General features: G+C 50.9%; 1 protein-coding gene across 14 annotated transcripts in view; it reads right to left on the minus strand.

Moving 5' to 3' along the window:
• AMBRA1 (autophagy and beclin 1 regulator 1) overlaps positions 1 to 22,802 on the minus strand; it is a 175,558-nt gene continuing 152,756 nt past the window's right edge. For 13 of the 14 annotated variants that reach the window (XM_032639180.1, XM_032639179.1, XM_032639170.1 and 10 more), the window contains 4 exons: positions 17,305 to 17,444; positions 10,325 to 10,417; positions 8,850 to 9,043; positions 1 to 1,577 (listed from right to left, as the gene is read on the minus strand). In XM_032639180.1, the coding sequence (XP_032495071.1) occupies positions 1,093 to 1,577; positions 8,850 to 9,043; positions 10,325 to 10,417; positions 17,305 to 17,444 (912 nt within the window). In that variant the 3' untranslated portion in view covers positions 1 to 1,092. Of the gene's footprint in view, positions 1,578 to 8,849; positions 9,044 to 9,203; positions 9,317 to 10,324; positions 10,418 to 17,304; positions 17,445 to 22,802 lie in introns of those variants that run through there. The other variant, XM_032639183.1, reaches the window with a different exon arrangement.

Genomic DNA, 22,802 nt, shown 5'->3' on the forward strand with positions numbered 1-22,802 from the left:
TGAGGGGCATGTCATCATTTTAATGATGTAGATCTTTGGTGTTTCCCTCATTAGCAGTCAGACTATCCCCTCTCCTCCCACCACAATGTTTCTATGATGAGTTACAAACAGAAAAGAAATCACATTTTCATACTAAAAACAAAATAATCAGAGCCTCAATTTCTCCACTAGAAACTACATGTACAGTTCAAGATTCCACATGCAACACCTTAAATCACAGACCAAGACCTCACATTCTGACCTGGAGTCTCATCCCCTCCCCCAGCCTTGGGCTGGCTTTGGCCTAGGCTCAGCTAATACTGATACCCACAGGTGCTGCTCTGAGGGCCTTGGGGGGTGGTGGGGAAGGAGAAGCTTGGTGGACAAGCGCTGGGGGCTGGCCAGCCTACACCCCCCACTCCTGAGCGAGGACCTGCCCACCATCCCTTGACCCCCATCCTGTCTCAGGCAAGCAGGCTGCCCCATTCACTCCATGGTTGTTCCCCAACAGTTAAGTGCAGGAAGTCCCTGTCCTCAGGAATCTGGAGGCCTGGCCTGACCCCTGACTGTGGTCTCTGTGGGGTAAGATGATCAAGAGAGGCTGAAGCTCTGGAAGGCTCAGAAATGGAGCTGATTTCTGGGAGCCAGGCTGCTCCTCCTGCACTAGGGCTCCTAGTGGCTCTGCCTGCACAACAGGTGAACAGCGAGAAGCTGGCCCACTGGCCACCGTCCAGGATGGTTTGGCCCAGATCTGGAAGACTATTCACCCTTCTGAGGGCTCTCTGCCCAGGGCTGAGTCCCTTGAGCCTTGTTTCCAGGAGAAAGGGGGGTTCATGGCAGGGATACCCATTTCCACCTCCATTCACACTGAGCGCAGCAGTCTGTGGCTCCCCTGGGCTCCAGATCCTAGAAGGTTCTAGTCCCTGGAGGCAAGCCTTGCCCCTTTGACTGCCTCACACTGGCTGACTCGGACTCCCTCTCAACCCTCCACCCTCTTGCTCCTGTTTCCTGTTTCCACAGCCCACGGCTCTTCTGCGCATACAGTTCCCAGTCAGCTGTGAGGTCCGGTTTCTGCTCAGCGGTTCGAGGGGAGGCACCAGTGCACACACGTCTCTACCTGTTCCGTGGCTCCCCACTGGGGCCCGCAGCCTCCCCCAGGCTGCTGCCCCCACCACCGGGAAGGTGGTTGTTATTGGTGAGGTCGCAGTGCAGGGCTGGTCCCTCAGTGCTGGGAAGGGGGACGGGGGAGGAGGCGGGCAGGGCTGCCTGGGGTGGGTCCCACGCAGGGGTACCAGGCCGGTCCCAGGAGGCTGTCCGGGGGCTCAGGCCTCGCTCTGCCAGCTGCCCAGCTTCCGGGAGCAGTCCCCGAGAGGTGGAGGGCTGGGGCGAGGGGGCGCGCGCGACCCCAGGCTCGGTGCCCGTCTGGGAGCTGCGGTGAATACGGTGGCTGACGATGATGTTGTTGCCAAAACCACCCATGGAGGCCATGGTGGTGCTCTGCTCCCGCTGCACCACGGCTGTCATGCCCCCTTCCGCCATCAGCCGCTGGATCCTGCTGAGAGCGTCTTCCCCGCTGGCACCGTACTCCGAGCCCTCGCCTGGAAGGCACAAAGCAGGAGGGAGGGAATTAACTGCTGGCCTGGGCCTCTGAGTTAGGCAGGCCACCGCTAGTAGTAACTGGGGGATTCTAGCTAAAAGCAGAAACAAGAAGAGGGCCAATCCCTCACTTCAAGAATCAGTCAGGCGACAGTCGAATGGATAAAGAAGATGTGGCACATGTATACAATGGAATATTACTCAGCCATAAAAAGGAACGAAACTGAGTTCTTTGTAATGAGGTGGATGGACCTAGAGTCTGTCATACAGAGTGAAGCCAGAAAGAGGAAAACAAATACTGTATGCTAAAGCACGTATATGGAATCTAAAAAAATGGTACTGATGAACCTAGTGGCAGGGCAGGAATAAAGATGCAGATGTAGAGACCCGACTTGAGGACATGGGCGGGGGAAGGGTAAGCTGGGACGAAGTGAGAGAGTAGCATGGACTTTTATATACACTACCAAATGTAAAATAGCTAGTGGGAAGCTGCTACATAGCACAGGGAGATCAGCTGGATGCTTTGTGATGACCTAGAGGGGTGGGACAGGGAGGGTGGGAGGGAGGCTCAAGAGGGAGGGGATATGGGGATGTATGTATACATATAGCTGATTCACTTTGTTGAATAGCAGAAACTAACACAGCATTGTAAAGCAATTATACTGCAATAAAGATATTAAAAAAAAAAAAAAGAATAAGTCAGGGACTTGAAAACTAGATAAGACTCCCCAAACAATCGTAATTCGTACTTCTGTTTTACAGGTGGTGAAACTGAGGCCTAGGTGGCCGAGGCTGCTCAGCTGGTTAAGAGGCAGGGCTGGACCAGAAGCTGGGAGTCTGGTTTTAACCCTCTGGATACCACAGGCAGACTGGTCATGCAGCTAATGCAGGCAGCCCAGAGAGCTGGCTGTGTCTGCTCCTCCCTGTCTTGGGTAACCTGGTAGACCTGGCCCTGGAACAGGGCACTGCCTGGTCTTTGGAAAGCGAGGGCACTGTACGGGGTGTGGCTAGAAGGCAAATGGTCTGCTCTGCTCCGTTTCAAAGCTGTGCTCTCTCTCTTCATTGTTGTTCTGTTTATGTCACTTCCTAAAAGCACTCGAGGAAGACGATTTTTAACTGTTCTCTAGAAGGCATTCTGTCTTCTCCTCTTGTCCCACTTTACTCACCAACTTTCCCAAGTTATTTCCCACATACTGTTCTCCCGGGGCTGGATGCCTGATACCCTCATTTTTCACTACAGGAAGCCAATTGCCCCAGCCGGAGGCTTCAGTCTGCACCTCTAGGGAGGAAGAGAGAAGGTTCTGCTCTTTCCCCAAAAGCCTGAGTATTCCCTTGTCTGTGAGCAGACAAGGCTTTGGCTCAGACCTTAGTTCTGCCACTCACTAGCTGTGTGACCTAGGATAAGTCCCTTGACACCCACATTCCTGTTTTCTTTTATCTTTTTTTTGGCTGCGTTGGGTCTTAGCTGAAGCACGCAGGATCTTCGTTGAGGCACGCGGGACCTTTCATTGCGGTGTGCAGGCTTCTCTAGCTGTGGTGCACGGGCTTCTCTGTAGCTGTGGCATGCGGGTTTTCTCTCTCTAGCTGTGGCGTGCAGGCTCCAGGTCATGTGGGCTCTGTAGTTGTGGCACGCGGGCTTTCTTGTTGAGGCACGCGGGCTCTCTTGTTGAGGCACGCGAGCTCAGTAGTTGTGGCATCAGGGCTTAGTTGCCCCATGGCATGTGGGATCTCAGTTCTCCGACCAGGGATTGAACCCGTGTCTCCCTGCAATGGAAGGCGGATTCTTCACCACTGGACCACCAGGGAAGTACCCCTCAATTTTCTGACTTGCAAAAGAGGGATGAAACATCCAACCTGCAAGCTGTCGGGTAGAGGGAATGAGATAATGCCCGTTACACACCTGACACACAGCGGGTGCTCAGTCAATGGTGGCTGTTGTGAATAACCTGGACTCTGCAGGAAGAGCCCCACCCTGAGGGACCTTCCTCCAGCCTGTGTTCAGCCCCCACTGGGCAGACATGCAGTCCAAGCCTGTGGGCAACTATGATCAAGGCTCCCAGGCTGCCAGGGCTGCTCTACCAAACTATGTACGGATTTGTTTCCTTTGGCTACCTGTTGGCCACTTTGGGATTCTGCAGTCTGGGCAGCTTTGATGGTGAGGTTTGAATTTTTGGGGGGGTACTTGTTGTCAACAGCTATCTTTGCAAGACTTTCTTTGCTCCCACACTGTCCAGTGCCTTCTCTCTGCTCACCTTGTCAGAGCTAGATTTCCAGGCAGCCAGTTCTGCAGCTTAGCTGCATCGAAGTCCCGTTAGATCTCTTCCCTCCTTGGGAGTGCTTGGCAGGCATGTGCTGGTAGTTCTTCCTCTGGGTCTCAGTGAGACAGTTCCCCCCAGCACTGAGTAGGGACTCCGCCTGGGCTCTCACTTATGTCCAGCTTGCTTTTCTCCAGATTTTCTAGTAAATTCTACCCTCCCACCTCCAACCCCTCAAGGCAAGCTGCCCTTACATGCTTCCCCCTCATACAGCTCAGTGCCAACTCCCAGGGCAGAAGGAAAGAGAACCTGAAGGGCTCTCAGAGTACTTCTCTCAAGGGAAAAGCTGTTCAGCAGTGGGTAGGGGTAAGAGGAAAGGTCAACCTAGGGCTTTGGTGCCAGCACAGCTTCTACCCTGTGAGCCAAAAGGGCTACCTGGAGAGGGCCCATGGGGACCTCCCTGTGCTGCCACTGCCACAGTTTTCCAAGAACGCTATGCACTGAGGGCCTCCCCAGCCCGGCCTGGGGTATGCAGTAGGCTGGCCCACGGCCTGCTGGCATTGGAGCTCAGTGGGCTGGGCTGTGCCCGGTGAACTATCAGCTCTTTTCCTGTAGATCACTTTGAGGGGCGGGGCAGGTCTGCCTTGGGGCCCTAGGGGAGCTGTCACAGCTAGGTCCTGCCCTGCTGCTGGCACTCGGGTCTGGGACCTCCTGTCCTTTCTCACTGTGCCAGTGGCTCCAGGCCTGGCCACCTCTCACCGCAATTGTGGCTGTCTTTCCTAAATGGTCTTCTTGCTTCTCTCTCCCCTTTCCACCCAGCCTCCATGCTGCTGCTATTACCATTCTAATTCAGCTCTGATCCACTGAGTTCTGGTTAAGTCCATACTCGGTTTAAAACCCAGCAGCTCCAAGAGTCCTCAAGTAGTTAAGGTTCTCACCGTGACATTTAAGGGCCCTCTCTGGTCAGGTCCTAGTTGTTTCCCTGACCATCCCCCTTCCTGAACCCAGAGACTCAGCGCTGCTGTGTGCCCAGCGCCCCTGCCTGCACACACTGTGGGTGTTCTACCTGCCACGCACCTGCCCATTTCCCCACATCCGAAGTCCACTTGTTTACAAGGGCCAACACAAGTACCACCTCCCTCACCCTGCCTTCCAAGGTCCCCAGCTGGGAGTGGCTGCTCCTGCTCTGGGCCCCACAGTGACCCACACCTCTCTGCGTCAGAGTTCTCTCCCTCTGGGCTCTAAGTTCCTGACGGTCTCGGACTAAGTTTTATTCATCTTTGGGCTTGCACTTGGCATCTACCTGTCGAATGTGTGGGTGAATAAAGGGCTCCCAGGCTGCCTACAGGCGTTCCAGACTTAAGGTGGCTTCTGAAAACCGGTCACATGTTACCCTTTTGCTATGGGGACACAGTTATATGTCTGTTTCCTTTCTGGACTTATTTTTGAGGGTAGAGACACGGCTTCATCTCTGAATCAGATTCCCTTTGCAATACCTGTGGATTCATGGCGCCTAATACAATACCAGACATAAAGTAAGTACTCACGAAAGATGGGATAGAAGAGTTTAAAATGTATACACGAACGATTTCCTCAGGGCTGGGTGTAGGTAGCTTCAGCCTAGAGAGCTGTGAGCTGTGCTTGTCTCTTGGGAGCTCTAAGTCAAGGCTGCGAGCCAAGGTAGGCAGCCAGCACATTCTTCAAGAGGAAAACACACTGGGGCCTGAGAGAAGTGGCAGCCATGGTTAGGGATCCAAGCTATTAGCTCCAGGAGCAGTGGCGGCCACAGGGGTTAATTCTGCTGTCTCCTTCCCTGTAGCAAAAGCATTTCTTTTTGTCTCTGAAAAATGGTAAACTGATTTAGTGTTGACATGAGATCATTTCCTTGGCAAGTTCTAAGGTACGTTCTGGATACAGAGGCCAGAATGGGATCAGTAACTTCCCATAATGCCCAGTTCTGGGGGTTTCACTGCCCAGAAGAGGGAAGCCAGATTGCATCAGAGGAGGAGCTGCCCTTCCTGACCTCAGGGGGCACCCTTTCCTTCCCTTTTCACATTTGTTCTTCCCTGGCCCAGCTGGTCTGTCATCTTCACCAGACAACAAAAAGGTCCAGGCAACCGTTCTCAGTGGTCAGAGGCAGAGCCATGGGCTCCCCAAATAGTGCAGCACAGACCAAGCTCAGAGGCAGGGCCTTGCCTCTCCTCAATTCACTCATTCCACACACTTCTTGAGCACCCACTGTGTGCCAGGCAGGCACTGTATCAGAGCTGGGAGCAAACAGCGAGCCCAGGGAATGCCTCCCCTCCCTTTCTGAGTGACAGGGTAGGGAAGCTTTAAAGCTGGACAAGTAAAAAAGCCAATACCTGCAAACTCCCCCTGTGGACGGCTCTTCCGGGAAGTCCTAGACAGAACTGAACAGATTTTAATAAAATTCTCATAGAACATGAAAATGAGTAGCCTGGGACCCTTCAGTGCTAACCAGTGGGAAAGGGCCAGTCCACAGAATGGTAATCACCACAAGTGGAGCTGGCTGCCCAGACTAATAGACTGGGCCCTGGTGTGTGGAGGGGTGCAGAGGGGGTACCCCCCAACCAGCCCCACCTTCTAGCTAAGCCCAGAAGAGTTAACCAACTTGATGAGTGGTTTCCTCTAGTAGTTTTGCCAACTGGGAGACAGAAGGCAGGTAGGGGTGTGTGTGTGTGTGTGTGTGTCTGTGTGTGTGTCTGTCTGTGCGTGTGCGCGTGCCTGTGTGTGTGTGTCGCTGCTGTGTCTGCCTGCCAGATGGGGAAAGCGGACCAGGAAGGAAGTCTGAGCCCAAGAAGACTCTTGATTCCTGGTCCCCCTACCAGAGCAGCAGTAGTGGACGGTGGTCAGTGGGGTAAGCACCTCAGAACAACGCTCCTGGCCCCAGGAGGGACAAGGCTGGCCAGTCACACCCATTGGTCAACGCCCCACACATCTTCTCCCCATACTCCTTTCTAGGTGTGGGGTTTTCTGAAAGGGACTATGATGCTGTCCCTTTCAGAGCTGGAGGTCCAGAGCTCCAGGCAAAGTTCACCAAGCCAGACAGATGCAGCGAGCCATCCTGAACCACCCTGCCAAGGCTCCCGTTCTAGAGAACAGCCTATTCAACTGCTGCCTCTGCTGAAGAGTGCCTCTGGCCTCTGAAGGGCTCACCCTCCATCACCTGTTCTACTTTGCAGGGAGAGACTGGGAGTGAATCAGGTTCTGGTCTCAAACTGGAAAACAGAACCTCCTTCCTCCTGCCAGCCCATCATCTGCATCCCGAAACAGGAAGAAAGGAACTTATAATTGACTGGAGGCCAGAAATAAGCTGATGCTAATCAAGAAATATCAGAGGCTTCTTTGGGAGGTGAAAACACCAGTGGATGCTCTTCTCCTCAAGTGGGGAGCCCCTGCTGCACTTCACTTTCAGGCTGAAGGCCTCACTTCTGACCCAGATCCCTGTAATCTGCCCTTCCTGCTCATCCAGCCTCAGTCTCAACACGCGATGACAGGCCAGGAACAAGAGCCCACTAGTGAGTGGTCCTCGGTGCAGACGGTAATGTTTTTGAACTTGGTGCCCTTGCAGCTGCTGTCCCCTCTGCCAGGAATGCCTGCCCCCTGCCCCCATCCCACTTGGCCTGACATTTTCCTACTTATTCTTGAAGACTCAGCTCAGGGTCACCTCCTCCAGAAGCCTTCCCCGAGCCCCACAGTTGGGAGGTGGGCCCCCCTCCTCCGTGGCCCCGAGGTCCTTATCGTGTGAAGCAATTACCTGCTGGGTGCCTGCCTCCCTGTCTAGATGTCCAGTTCCTTGGGGAAGGACCAAGGCCTATCTGTCTTTGCAACCCCAGCGGCTAATGCATGGGAGACAGTCAGTAAATGGCCACGAGATCGCGGCAGGGGTGCCGCCTCAGACAAGGACTTCCGCCTGGGGCTGGCTGGAGGAACTCCAGCTCTCTCCTCTTCAGTGAGGCTCGGAGCTGTGTTGGGCTGCTGCAGCCGCTACCTCTACACCAAGGGGCTTCCACCCAACAGATGTAGGAGGTGGCCTGGGCCACAGACCAAGAAGGGACTTAACTGTAAAAAGTGTCAGTTCATGGCAGCGACAGGGACAGTGCCCTGCTGGGGGGCTGCAGTTTGGAAAGCTGTTCCCTGGAGGTGACACAGGCAGATTAGTTACTCCTTGCCCGATGCACACCTGTCCTCTCTTCTCATGGTCTCTCTTGAGCAAATGGCTTAACACGGACCTAGGAAATGTGGGTCTGTTTGGAGGCTGCCTTGTCTGGAGCCTGGAGCAGCCAGGGGCTGGGGTAGGGGGTAAGGACAGTGACTGAGCGAGAACAGCCTATTTAACACAGCTGCCAACACACTCCAAAGGGGCTCAAGCGCTACCGCTGGGAAGTGCTAATTGGTTCTTAGCAGTGTGAGGCCAGCGCAGAGGCAGGGCGGAGCTGGCTGAGCCACACCTGCAATAGGTGAGAGGAAGGGGCTGACTGCGTGCCAGGCTGCAGTCAAAATGGCCATGAAGCACGGGTGTGTGAGGGCCTCACCTGTGGCAGTCCCGACTCCGCCAAGCTGGCGGCAGGGGGAGACAAGCTACCCTGTGGGGTGGTCCTGGAAGCCCGAGGCCTGGGGTGCGTGTCTCTGGAACGAGAGCTCACAGCAGGGAGCCTTCTCTATCTAGATGATTCTCTGTGCTCTCTCTCCGGAAGAACACCCTGGGTCCTCCAAGTTTTAGAGGATAAGGAGATCAGGGTCCTTGGTGGGACTGAGCAAAGCTGTGAGAGCAGCTCGGCTTGCCGGAGCAGTGACCCAGATCAGCGGAATGACCTTCCTGCCCGAGAAGGCACCACCACGTGAGGGGCACTCACCCTGACGGCAGTGGTGCTCGCCCTGCACCAGCTGTCCGTGTGGAGGGGCCGGGAGCCTCAGGGAGGGGTGAGAATGGTCCCAGCCCCCACTCCACGCCACTCTCCCGGCCTCATTTCCCCTCTAGTGTTACATGGCTCCTACCTTCACCAGGACCTGAAGCTGCTGTCCCCGGCTCCTGGATCTCCCTCTCTGTCTGTGTTTCGGCATTCTGCAGCTGAAGGGCCAGGGTCTGGGTGCCCTGAGATGTCACTGAGGTGGTGGGGTTCCGGGGCTGCAGCCCAATTGCATTCATGAGGCCCATGTCTCTGTCTGTCCTCCATGTGGCTCTGCTGGTGCTACGGAGAGAAAGGCAGAGCGGAGTCGGGCAGGGCTGGGGACAGCACACCACACACAGCTCCGCGTGCTCCATGCCAATCCCCAGGGCACAGCCTGGACCAAGGCCTGCAGGCTGAGAGGCCCGCTCCCGCGGCTGCCTCCCGACGGCGGTGAACTCGCCTGTGTCCTTTCTCCTCCAGATCAGTCCACACCCCGGGACAATGAAAGGAGGCGCAGAACCGTCCAGTTTTGCAAACCCAGCTGGTCCAGTCACTCAAACAACGAGGGCCTTTCTGGGGAGGTAGAGATGGCTGATCTTAAAAGACGCTTCCTTAGATTCGGGAAGCCACTAGCTGAGCTCCACGGGAAAAAGGGTGAGCAGCCCAAGAGGGCCCTTTCTCTCTTTAGCTTTTCCTTCTTTCTAACTATAATGCTGACAAGATTCCAGTTTAAATTCTTGGAACTTCCACTGAATGTCCACTTTGGAGGAAAAGCACCAGGACTCCTGTGAGGCTGCTCTGGGATCCTCTTTTGGGGCCTTCTGAAAATAGACCCTTAAAAGCAGGGAGCGCCAGCTGCCAATGAGTAAGGCCCAGGCCCCAAGCTATACGCCCCCTTCCTTGGGCATTTCCTAGGCACTGACCCTCAGGACAGCTCAAGCTGGCAGCAGAGGGAGCCCAGGACTTTCAAGACAGTCACCAGCCACTCCTATTTGTAGCTGCTTCTGGGGATTACTCCTCCGGCTGTGCCCTGTACTCCCTCTAGGAAGCAGTGATTGCTTTGGCTTTATCATTGACCCAGGACTTTTTCTCAAAATGTTCCAGTCTTCGTTAATGAATTAAGTGATGAGAGGATCAGTACCAGGTTCCTACTCTCTCACTTGCTCCTGGGGAGGGTCTGTCCCAGGGCTGCAGCTCTGGGCAGCTTGGACCCTGAGGCCTGGGTCATGTGGGAGACTGCCCACAAGCAATTTCCTAGGGAGGGCATCCCTCTCCAGTGTCCACTCCTCTCTCCTCACCGCAGCTCGCCCAGATATCATGCCAGAATGAGAGGGCTAGACGGTATCCTAGCCTGTCTTAAATCAAGGCTCTGAGGGCAGAGGTTCTGTTCTCTTTCTAAGCCATGAAACACTCTTCTCGAAAAAAATCACATGCAAAAGCTCAATGCATGAAGCAGATCAAAGAGGAGCTGCTCTGGTTGAGGACGGGCAGCTACAGAGCCCTGGAGCACAGTCTGAGGGCACTGCTCCAGAGCCCACTGGTTGCAGAAGGGAGGGCGGGCCTCCTCTTTCACAAACTCACCCAGGCCTCTCACTGCTTCGGCTGCTGGAGTGAACAGTGAAGACAGTCTCATTCAGCTGGTCCCAGTAGTACTCAACACCAGAGTTTAAGGCCCTGAAAATCAGTTGGGAAGGAGAAAAGGTGGAAGGCATTAGATACGGAACGGCCAGAACTCCTTGCAGTTCCCTCCTTCCTCTCCTGGGGCTGGGCTGAGGCCAGGACCAAAGATATTCCTGCATCAGGATGTTCAGTGTAGGGCAGACCAGACAAATCTCCAACAGCCCCAAAGCCTGGAGCGGTGGCTTTAGCCTCTTCCATCCCCCAGAGCCTAACTGGCTCCTCTTTGGGGCTAAAGAAGAGCTAAAAAATAGCCATGCCAGTCAGGTAGTGAGTTCTGCGTGTACGTCAGACATATGAGAAAGGAGCTAAGATGGCCCTGGAGACACTAGGTGCCACAGACAGCCCTGTCTAAAGGGCGTGCTTAGTGCTCAGAAACAGAGAGTGCAGGCTCTCACCATTGGGTCTTCCCTACAGCCACGGCATCAGGAGAAAGGAAAATGAGGGCACCTTGACATTTTTACTTTGCCTGGAGCTCAGAAGTCTAAGCAGGAAAAAGCTCCCGCTGAGCCAGAGAGGCCCACATCTCTTTCTATTCTGGCCCTAGAGGCTCCTTTGCCACGTAGAGGCTGGACAAGCAACTGGGAGAGCAGAAGATGACCCGGGAGGGCTCACAAACTTCTCCTGGGGGAAGGAGGAGAAAAACTGCAGCAGCGATGGGCTGGACTGCTGACAGCACAGAGAAGAGCTTCTATCCATCAAGTTCTCTGGGCTGCCAATCTTCTCCTGGTTCCTTCTTTCCCTGCAATGGAGTATCAAGCAGTTTCTTCCAACCTCACGCAGGCAAAACTGCCAGAAGGGAAGCAGTGGCCTCTTATCTTTCTATACTGATGTGCCACCTCAGGCAGCAAGCCTGGCTGCCAGTGGTGGGTCCCAAAATGCAAGACAGCTACCTAGCACCAATCACATGGTTGAGGGTGGGGTGCTGCTGACGGTGGTGAAGGAAGAGGGATAAGAGTTGGGAAAGAGCTGTCTTTGAGCCCTTTGATGAGAACTCCAGTGTCTATGTAGAGATTGTAGGAGATACTCAAAAAATCTAGCTCTGCTCCTAAGAGGGACAGGGCATGCACATGTGCTTGAAGAGCTCTGCTATAGACTGAATCCCCCACAAATTCACATGTTGAAACCCTACCCCCAAAGTGACTGTATCTGGAGATAGGGTCTTTAGAAGGTAATTAAAGTTAAATGAAGTCATAAGACTGGGACCCTAACCCAAAAGGACTCTGGCCTTATAAGGAGAGAGAGCGAGATCTTATTCTCTTTCTCCATCATGTGAGGACACAGTGAGAAGGTGGCTGTCTGCAAGCCAGGAAAGGAGTCCTCACCAGAACTCAACCATGCCAGCACCTGATCTCAGACTTCTAGCTTCCAGATGGTAGAAAATAAATTTCTGGTGATTAAGCCACCCCGTCTTGAGCTGACTAAGAAAAGCTCCAACGGAAGCCAGCTTTTTAACCTAGAGGCTGAGGTCACCTTCCTTTAACGACAGAACTTCTTCAATAAAGAGCAAACAAATGAAAGTCAGTGGGTTGTGAGGATCAGCCAGGAAAAGATGAGTTGTGGGGGGGTGACGTAAGGTGATTCCTTCCTAAATGTGAGGATTGGATAGGGTAGGGGCCTGATGGGGCCTGCACGGTGAGCGACTGCATGTCAGGAGGCTGTGCTACCTCAGGTGAAAGGAAACGGGCCTAGGCACTGGGACCCCAAATCCATCACTAGAGGGGCACTAAGATTCTGGGGATTAGGCTTTACCTGTGGGAAAGAGCCATAGCCAAACAGAAGTACTCTTCCTCTCCCTGTTCTGGACTAAACCCCTCCCAGCTCCTCTTAGAGGGCAGATTTGGTGTGATCTTCAGACGAGCCCTCTGAAAGAACATCAATAAAGAATTAAAGTTCAGGGTAACAACACCTGCGGTCAGCCCGGGGGCCAGGACTGAGGTCAGCACCCTGAGCCAGGACACCTCAACCCGAATCTCCGCCACTCCCACAGCCGCACAGGAGGTGGCGGGCCATGTTTCCTGGATCTCAGTGAGCTGCTGTTTCTCCTCGAGACCACAGGGAGCTGAGTCACCAGATACTCAGCTATTTTTGTGAGGGTTGTCTGAGAACAACAGGGCATTGGAGAGCAGAGGTGAGAGAAGACCTTACGTGAGGGAAGAGGCAAATGACCAGAAACAAAAGCAGAGGCCCCCAGAAAACAAAGCCGCCACTGCAATTTTTGATGAGCAAATCTTGGCTGCATGAGGCACCACATGAAGCCAGCTGCCAGGGAGTCTCTGATTTACAAACTTGTCAAGATTTATTGACAGGTGGCAATACCACATGGGTCCCCGCCAAATCCTTTGTCTGTAATTCCTGCTACCCAGGGCTGGTTAGTGACAACAAACTGCTCACACCAAACCTATACCAAACCACGTATTGCGTGACCAGGCACCTTCCTTCCCATCTCAGAGAAAAGTCCACCTGAAGGCACACTCTCTGAGCTGCGACTGCCAGCATGATGCTGATGGTCAAAGAGTTCCTCCAACACTTTCCATCTGGCAGCATGTGCCATCAGCTCCAGGCTATGAACTCTGGCCATTGACCGAGGATATCAACTGCCAAACAGAACAGGAGTGATGGAGGCTATCAACATCCTATTCCATTCTCCCCCCCAACCCCAATCCTCTCTATTCCCCACCAAGAGGTCCAATTCCAGCCATGATTTGTTCTACCTTCTATGGTCAGACCAGCTTGACTATGACAAGCTCATGGATTTGGTTGAAATTCCAGGCACTGTACCAAGGAACAGAGTTGAAGATACCCTCTCTGGCAAATGAAACTCTAAGTGTTCAATATTCAGTGTTGCTTATTTCCATCTGTAAGCTAAAGAACAGTCCCAACCCTCTCCTTCCTCCTTGGACCTTAGGGAGGATGAATGAGTCACCACTGTTTGCTCTAGGTTCTTCCTGGAAGCTAGACAAACACACAGAGGGGTGAAGAAGAATGAGAAGGCCAGTCAGGGTCAGCTTTCCTGGCTTCCTTCAACAGCCTCTGTGAGCTGTGCTTCTGGTCTTGGTTCAGTGACTCCTTACAGCTGGGACCCTTGGGGCTCCCTGAACACAGCTAAGAGCCAGCCTGGCTTCCTCGGTGGTGAAAACGCTCTCACACAGAACTGCCCTCCTCGGCAGTGAAAGCACCGAGTCCTAACTTCTGGACCACCAGGGAATTCCCCCCAGCCTACTTTTCTTCTGACATGAGTCTCTGAATTCTGTCTTCTGAGCTGACTCTCAGAGGTCTTCCCAGCACCTCCCCACCCCGCCGTTTGTAGGGCTGATCTATGAGACGAAGTGAGCAAGCAGCCCCTCACATCAATCTGGCACTTCATACCCACCCTGGTTACTGGTGGGGGGGCTAGCTGGGCTGGCGGACAGCCAGAGGCATAGGAGCAGCTTGGGAGGGGTGGCGGGTCAGAGAGCAAAGCAAAGGAGAAAGGAGCATCTCACTGCTGGGAGCGGGGGGGACACCAGGCTATCAGCCACTGAAATGGCTCTGTATATGGGTGGAAGGGCCAGTGGTCCATCTCCTCACCTGTCTTAAGAATTTCTGTGCCTGGAGAGTTGGAGTGTTTCCTTAGGCTTTTTTCTACTGTCAAGTGGGGTTTTAATACCTTCAAGAGATGCCCAAGGAGCTTGTTACCTATGTCTCTGTGCTTGGAGAGAGTGCCAAGGCTAAGACAATGGAGGAAAAATCAAGAATAGGATTGAAAGCACAAAATGTGGTAAAGCTGCCTGTGCCTGAGACAAAGGCAGACAACCACCTGTTTTGGAGGGAGGGCTGTAATCTTGGCCCAGCTGGCTGGCTGGCTGGCTCATGTGCCCTTGGGAATGGGTGTGCCAGGGAGCTGCATCACGCGGGGCCAGGCAGCAGGCAACAACCCTGAGCTTCTACTTCCCTATTTATTTGTTCTCCTCGTTCGAAGCCGGAGATCACTCAGAGACTGTTAAAAAAGATGTACATGTTCTCACTCATCCTCTCTCATTTCCCACTGCATCAATCACCTGACCCACTTAAATGCCTCAACATGATCCAGAGCTACATTCTTCACCTGAGGTCTTAAAAGAGTTACAAAATTGTGTGTTCTTGCGGTATATTCTTCTGTGGAAGAGAGTATGTTGCTTTCGTCGGAATTCTAAAGGGGTTTTTGATTGAAAAAACATTAAGAATCAGCTACAGGAAAGAGCTCTGGATCGGAAAACTGGGAAGGCTCATTTTGTCACTGATCTGCTGGGAGACCTCGGGTGAGTCTAAACTTACTTACCTGAATATTTTTCATAGTATTTCCTGCCTAAAGTACAGAAATGAAGGTGACTGAGAACTGGAGAAGCTTTGGACAACTTGGGACAAAGTCATGTCCATCTTAATTTTATATGGTACCCTTAAACACTGGCTCTAAGGTATGGGGCATTTACCCACATGACCCAAGAAATCAGAAGAAACAGCAACACCAAAAAGGCAGGCTCAACTAGCTCTGAGTCCAACACAACTTGGTCTGTGATGCGGTGCTGTTCGCTGTGTCAAACATTAGTGCTATCTTTTTTCTTTTCTTTTCTTTTCTTTTTTTTTTTGTGGTACGCGGGCCTCTCACTGTTGTGGCCTCTCTCATTGCGGAGCACAGGCTCCGGACGCGCAGGCTCAGCGGCCATGGCTCATGGGCCCAGCCGCTCCGCGGCATGTGGGATCTTCCCGCACCGGGGCACGAACCCGCGTCCCCTGCATCGGCAGGCGGACTCTCAACCACTGCGCCACCAGGGAAGCCCGTTAGTGCTATCTTGTCATGGAAGAGACTTGAGTTGCTGGTGGGTAAGAGAACTCCCCAGGCAGCTCAAGACGGCTCCAGCTTGCTGAGACGGTGGATGCTGAAGATGACATATGGGGAGAAAAGAGAGGCCAAAGCCAGCTTCATGTCTGGCTGAGATGTCTGTGACTCACACCAAGTATGTAGGCTGGGGTTGTAGACATAAAAGCCTTGTGGGGCCATGACAAATTGGGAGCAGAGACACTGCCTCTGTAAGAGCAGATCGCTTTTGCAAGAGAAGGGGCTGGGAGTCTGGTTGGGACAAAGGTTAGTAGCTGGAGCCAGGGACAAGACAACAATGCTAAGGAAGGCTGTCTTGGAGAAACAGGGGAAGAAAGGCCTGTAACTACAGTGTTGGTAAGAGTGAAATTATAATCCAGAATTCTTTTCCAGTTTTGGGAAAGATGCCTATTAGAGTCCTCTTATGAATTTCTAAGAAAAGAGGAAGAGGTAAGATAATGTGCTTTGGGGAAAAAGAAATCGTTCAGGGAAGACTGATCCTGAGACTACGGACAGGCTGGGGGGAGGGCAGAAACGGACAGATAAAGCACCTGGGTTAACAGTGGCACAGTCGTGAAAGAGGCAGGCTGTGTTCTGGAGAGGCACCAGGAGCTACTGAAAGGGGCTCTGTGGACACTGAGTCTGAAGAGAGTGTAGCTGGCAGAATCAAGCAGTCTCCCAGCCCTAAGAGCCTGACTAGGTCAGGCTGAGACAGCAGCTTCCCTTTGGAAGGGGCTCCAAAAATTCTAGGTGGAATAAAAGAGCTGTCATCAGAACCAGGTTTTCTTTCTCCTGGGCCACCGACCTAGCTCAGCTGACAAGGGCTCAATCACCAGTCACCTACCAGGCCACAAGAACTGACCCAAATACACACTTTAGGAAAAATCACCAAGGGCCCTATCAAAAGGCAACATGGACACTCCCAGCAGCCAGAGACCCTACCAGACCAGCCACACCGTGCGTGTTCTGTGATCTGCAGGCTACCCTTGGAGAAGACTCTGCACCAACTGAAGGACAACATTAGGACGGCCTGGAGGCAGAAGTGGCATTTAGTCGGCTGGAACCCCACAGTAGCCCACGCAGCAATCAGCCTGATCTGCACTGAAGTACAGAGTTTCACCCTCCCCACCTGGCTGGGTCTGGAAATTGATGACAGACCTGGCTGATTCCCAGGGTCTTGAGTGAAAGGATACCTGAACAGACCTCTCTCCTCCAAAAAGCCAGAGGAAGGGGAGAAGCGAGTGTCATCAGGACTTAAGACAGAGATGCTTTGGTTCCCTGTCGCCTCCTACCCCCTACTTCAATCAAGACCAGTTAATTATCATTTTTATTCTAAACTAAGCTTTTCAATCTGCCTTCACTATTATGAGCCAGAACCCCAAGCAGAAAAGAAAACAGGCAGGACACAGACAGAGCCAGGCTGTCAGAGATCCATAGCTTGACAAATTAGGGCTTTAACAATATTCTATTTCCAATTTTGTTTCTTAAGTTAATGTCTATGGCATTTACACAAACCTGAGACCACCTGTTGAATTTTTCAAAAAGGGTTTAGAAAGGAATCTTTGATATCTATGCTTTTGCCTGCAGGGAAACTTTACTATCACTAGGAAACCAGAGAACGAGGGAAAACAAAGAAAAAAAAATACTGCCTTAGATTTAAAAACACCTAATAACTATACCAGTCTTTTGAAGATTTTTGGAATGGAGAGCTAACCTTACCATCCCCTAGGTGAAAAGGACACACTGAGGAGTGACGCCGAGAACGAGTCAGGCTCTAGCAGAATTTCCCACCTAGAAGACCCCACCTCAGCGGGGGTGGTGGTGGTGGTGGTGTGATGAATTGGGACATTGGGACTGACATATATACACTAATACGTATAAAATGAATAACTAATAAGAGCCTGCTGTATAAAAAAATAAATAAAATTCAAAAAAAAAAAAAGACCCCACCTCACTGTCCAGATCCACAGGTGAATGCTGATGACTCCAGTCCTCAGCCTGGATGACCCCCTGAGTCCCCACCCCGCCAGCCCCTTGAGCCACTCACTCTGGTCGGCAGATCACCAGGTCTCCTTTGTTGGTACCATAGGCCAGGCCGAGCCCTGGCTCGGGCAGCCACCGGGCAGAATTGATGCTGACATGTCTCCGCTGGTCAGCAGGCATGGGATAAAGGACGTTGAAAACTCTCTGGGTGAGGAAAAAAGAGGGAAGAAAAGAGAATGGGAGGAGAAACAGTCTGTTACCAATAATTACAAAATCCAAGGGGAACAAAGTCCCTCCTATAGCCTGAAGCAAGTTAACCACAGGGAAGAAAAGAGATGGTTGGACTGGGAATGGGATGACTCTTAACATATATCTGAGAACTTGGGGAAGCACAGGGGAAGGTGGGACCCTCTTACTTCAGGTGAGGGCTAAGGACTGTCAGGAAATACCAGGGGCATACTTGGGCCCTTCTGCATGAAGCTTCACTATGCTCTCCTCATAGCCTTTAACATTTCTCACTTCATCACTTTTAAGGTAACCCCCTGGAAAGCCCCATGCAGAGCCTAGCACACCAGGAAGGACTGCCCCAAACTTTCCTCTGACCAGACCAACCAGTGAGAGCCAACCTCCACTGGTAGTCCTGTTACCATGGAAATCACAGCACTCTTCACTGCAATGGGGAACTGAAGGTGATAGGGGGGCGGGAGGGGGTGATAACATCAAAGAACATTCTTAATTCATCTAATTAAAAGCAATGTTAAAACTGCTATTGTTAAGGAAACCTAAAAGGTGCAATAAGATGTAGGAAGCAGGGCAGATGGGAATCTTGAACACACACGTATATGATTTCTTTCTAGCTTATATAAATCACCATTAAACAGATCAGTTCCATTTTTCAAAGGGAGTCTCCTTTCATTAGTCTACATCTTTCCAAAGCTACTATTTTCTCAGGGGGCAGCTTAGCTTGTCTCAGGTTGGGCTGAAGGTGATATCTGGCTACTGATCTACACAATGTTCCAGAATCGACTTTAGTCAGAGACAGGTGCAGGGCAGTGGAAGAACGAAGGGCATTACTTAAGAGTTAGAAATATCTGGGTTTGAGTCCTGGCGTCACTGTGTAACAACTTCTCTGGATCTCAGTTTAAAAAGAGACAGCACCAGGCTTCCCTGGTGGCGCAGTGGTTGGGAGTCCGCCGGCCAATGCAGGGGACATAGGTTCGTGCCCCGGTCCGGGAAGATCCCACATGCCGCGGAGCAGCTGGGCCCGTGAGCTATGGCCGCTGAGCCTGCACGCCCGGAGCCTGTGCTCCGCAGCGGGAGAGGCCACAACAGTGAGAGGCCCGCGTACCACACACACACACACACACACACACACACACAAAGAGACAGCACCAACACTCAAATAATAGGGGAGATTAAAAGAAATGATGTATATAAAATGCCTGATGTGGTGCAAGCTCATAAATGGTAACTCTTGTTATTATTACCATGAACTTGCATCTGGGGCTTAAAAAAAAACAAGAAAAACACATCATCAGGCCCTATGAAAAGGACGTGAGGCTGGGAATCTATAAACTGGAGTTTTAGTCAATACAATGTTTTCTCTTTTAGCCTCTTCAGGTTTTTATAAAATAAGGATGAACTTCATCTGTCTTTACCTGTCCCTAAGGGTTGATGGAAGGGGAAAAAATGAGAGAACAAATGAGAGCGTGATTTAGAAAGTAATATTAAAAAATGAATTCAGGTCAGTATAATAATATTATTTTTCTGATTATCCTGATGAGAGACCCTGCTCCCCCAAAAAGGTAAATACTGAGCTAAGGGTCCACACCATTTACAGAAATCAAGTGATAAGAAGTCCTGCATTTGGGAACTTGTTCATGTGCCTTGGGTAGCTATCTGAAAGGCCTTTACCAGGACAGCCTCTGGACTAGAGAAGACAGCGGCACGTGTGCTCGATGTAATGACACACACACAGAGAATCCTGTTATAAAAATTCCCCAGCTTCGTGGTGCTGAGAAATGTGCCTGGGCAGCTTATAGCACACTGCTGGAACAGCCCTGTTATGGTCCTGAGGTCGAATGGGTCTGTTACAAATATGGAACTGGCTCTGGTTTGAGGCATAAGACAGACTGCCCCATGGCTGCTGCTGCTGCCTTAAGAACCTCCTACCTCCTATGTCCTCCCCATATGACTCAACTCCAAATTTAAGAATTAACCAGGGCTCCTTAAATCTTTGGCCTGAGGAGACTACTGAAAAAGAGTCCAATGAAGTTTACGAATTTTTAAACTAGTCATCCAGAACATGCTTGCCTGACCTTTGGATAATCCCTTCCTTACACGTACATACCTGGCAGGAGCCTGGAATGAATTCATGGCTACTCCTCTCCATCGGCCTCACTACTGGCTGACTGTCCACAGAGATGGCAATGCCAGTCTTTTCCCCTTTGCACCTAATCAACTCTTTTCAGGGGATGGGTGTGGGGCCTTCATCCTTTCTCACAGAGGTTTTCACTTTTCCAGAAGATAATCAATGGTTTCTGTCCAACCTATTGGCTATATGGTTAAATATGACTTGATATACAAATCAAAAGGACAAAGTGGCTGTGATCAGACAACTGTGGCTGGGATCACTTAATCTGTTAAATTTTTCTTCTCCCAAAGGTCAGATAATATAAGTTGGGGATACACCCAGAGTTCAGAAGGGATGTGCGTTAATTTCAGTGGGTTCGATGAGGGGAGCCTTATTTTTTGCCTGTGGCAGTTCTAATGGGATTCACAAGAGTCTCCCCTAAAATCATAATGATTCATTATTGCAGGCAATGGGCCAGAAGGGCCAGAGAAAGTGGTCTTGCAAGAAGGGAGACAATGCAGTTAGTAAATCAAATGTTTTGAGGTTGCGCTGAGTGTTTTGACCGCGGTCTCACAAGAATAAGGATTCTTTTCTAGAAATGTTCCAGACCAGGAAAGAAGCAAACAAAGCCTCTCACACGTCACAAATTTACCTTTTATAGTCTGTTGCTGCAGAGGGATTAACAAGCAAATACTATCAATTTGCTTCTAAGTACAGGAATTTGCTCTGGGGACAAAACCATCAAGAAGCCAGTATGATGGGTGACCCAGCTTAGGTGAGACAAGGTCAGAGCAACTGGAGAGAAGTAATTAAAGGCTGAGACCCCTAGACCTTGCTGCACAGATATTCACAACCTCCATGGCTATAGGAGTCATGGGGTATTGATTTGTCCTCCGACTCTGGCAGCTCCCCACCCTGCCCAAGTCCTTAAACAGTGTTGAAAGGGCAGCTCCCAAGAGCCCATCTCCTCCAGTGTTTGGGTATTAGGCTAAATCCTGCTTTGTGGCAGGAAGCCAGAAAATGCCACGTGAAGATCAGTAGCCTCCAGAATTCCTGATAAGCACTTGCTTACTTATCACACTCTAATGTGGGGGTGAGAAGGAAGGAGATGACAAGGAGATGACACAGAGGATGCAGGATGGGTAGGATCACTGATTTACAGGTTCTGAGAGGTCATCTGATCCAATGTTCCTATTTCACACATGCCTGGAATGAAAGGACCCTAGGGGAATGAGAATCTGGCCCATTTGGAAAACCACCCAGAGGTATAGTTTCCATTCCTTTCTCTGGCCGCAGTTTAACAGCTCTGAAAGTACCTCACGGACAGGAACTACTCCTCACAATTAGCCCTAGAGACAAGACAATACTGGGCAACAAGTTCCCCAATGCTGACAGATGGCTATAGCTCTGGCTACTCCCAAACCATTTATGGTTTCAGCCATCAGTTTTTCCAACCCAGTGACTGGGTGATCTGTGAGCCTCCTCCCAGATTTCAATGGGGGCTGGCTCCATAAATCCAAAGTTCATCAGCACTGACAAGAAAGAAGATCCGAGACAGTAAAGGAAGCTCTGGTCTTTATTTTAAGGCACTCCAAATATATCTCCAGTAAAACCTTCCTTAACGCTAGTCAGGTGCCCAGAAGCTCCCTGTCAGATGTTAAGGACAAAGCCGGGGACCTGCCAAAAATGCCTCCCCCTCTCTGACAAAAGTGACACCTTATGAAGCTACACCACCAAACTCCATATACTGGAGGAGGATTATCAGGTTCTGGGGTCCCTTTGTGGGGCTGGATACAAAACCTGGCTGATTCATGTTTGCAGAGGCCTGGTTTCAACCTGTCTCCAGGGCAGCTATTCCCTGGTAGATGACAAATGCTGACAGAAACCCCCCTCCCCAGGCAGGCTGTTCTCATTTCTGTCTAACATCTGTGAAGGGAATTGGGATCAATGAGCTAGAAGGAACAAATTTTTTAGAGTCAGTGCAGTCTCAGCATGTCAATAGGGAATGAGTCAGGTCACCAAGATCTTTACAGTTCTAAGGAGTGGGAGAAGATAATTCCTCTACTTCAGGGGTCCAAGACAATCTCTTGTACCACTTGCCTCTATCCCTCAAAGTCTCTAATAGGAAGTAGGAACAAAAGAAAACAGTTCCCAGATCAAAACTAAAAGCGTCTTGTTTCTTGTTCAAAGATAGACAGGAAAAGAACGAGAGGTAGCCAGGGGAACTCAGTGGGAAACCTTCCTCTCCATCCTTCTAAAATTTAGAGGAAAAATGTATTGCTGCCCTCAACAAGATGCTTTCTTTACTACCACATGTCAATAAAGCTCACACCATTAGTCCAAGTAGCAAACTGCATTGCTCAGATCAGCCCAAATAAGAAGCTAAAAGAAAAAAAACTTTTGCAGTTTTCTTGTTTACATTTGGGAATCTCATTATCCTTAAAAGCTGGAACCTTGCCACTGTGGCAAGAGGTCAAGTGCGGTTGGCAGATCTCCCTTGTTTTAACCAAGACAATGAAAGCTGGCTGAAGGAAGAGGACAACTGGAAACTGAGGCCAGAAGGACCATGAGAGAAGTCGCAAGCCAAACGGGCTTTGAGGAAGAAAGGACTTGTGAGGTGGAGAAATGCCTTCTGGGTCGTGATGAGAATCAAGGGAGGCTTTAAGCTTTTAGAGAGGGTTACTAGAGGAGAATTAACTCTCTGGAAAGAGGAAAAAACATCAGTGGAAAGCAGATGCTAAGAGACAGCTGACCTTTTCATTGGAAATGGATGGCTACACTTCTTGTCACAGGCTGAGAAATGCACACATCCCAAAACAGGCAGGGGGAGGGATACTATAGTCATCCTTTTTTTCTTTTGGGTTGATTTGCTTAGATTCATCAATTACTGGAGTTTCTTCATCCCTAGGAAAATGTGATTGTTTTTCAGAACCTTTAATTTCTTTTACTGTCTCTAAGCCTGCTTTATATTCTACTTTGGAGTTTAGAACTCACAGAATGTTGATTTTAAAGTGGTTATTTAAAAACAAAAATCGGAATACCAAGTCACTTTACTTTCCAGACTCTTTGTTCAGTTGAAGCAGGAACAAATCTGCCTAGAACACTCTTGTTTAAACCAAAGCTCCCCCAGCAGAAAAGAAGCGCAAACAGCTCCTTTTCTTATCTCTTGGGAACTTGTTGCCCTCCTCTGTTCCTGATAACCTGATGCC

The sequence above is a fragment of the Phocoena sinus genome, chromosome 8 (assembly GCF_008692025.1).
Source record: "Phocoena sinus isolate mPhoSin1 chromosome 8, mPhoSin1.pri, whole genome shotgun sequence".
Classification (NCBI taxonomy): Eukaryota; Metazoa; Chordata; class Mammalia; order Artiodactyla; family Phocoenidae; genus Phocoena; species Phocoena sinus.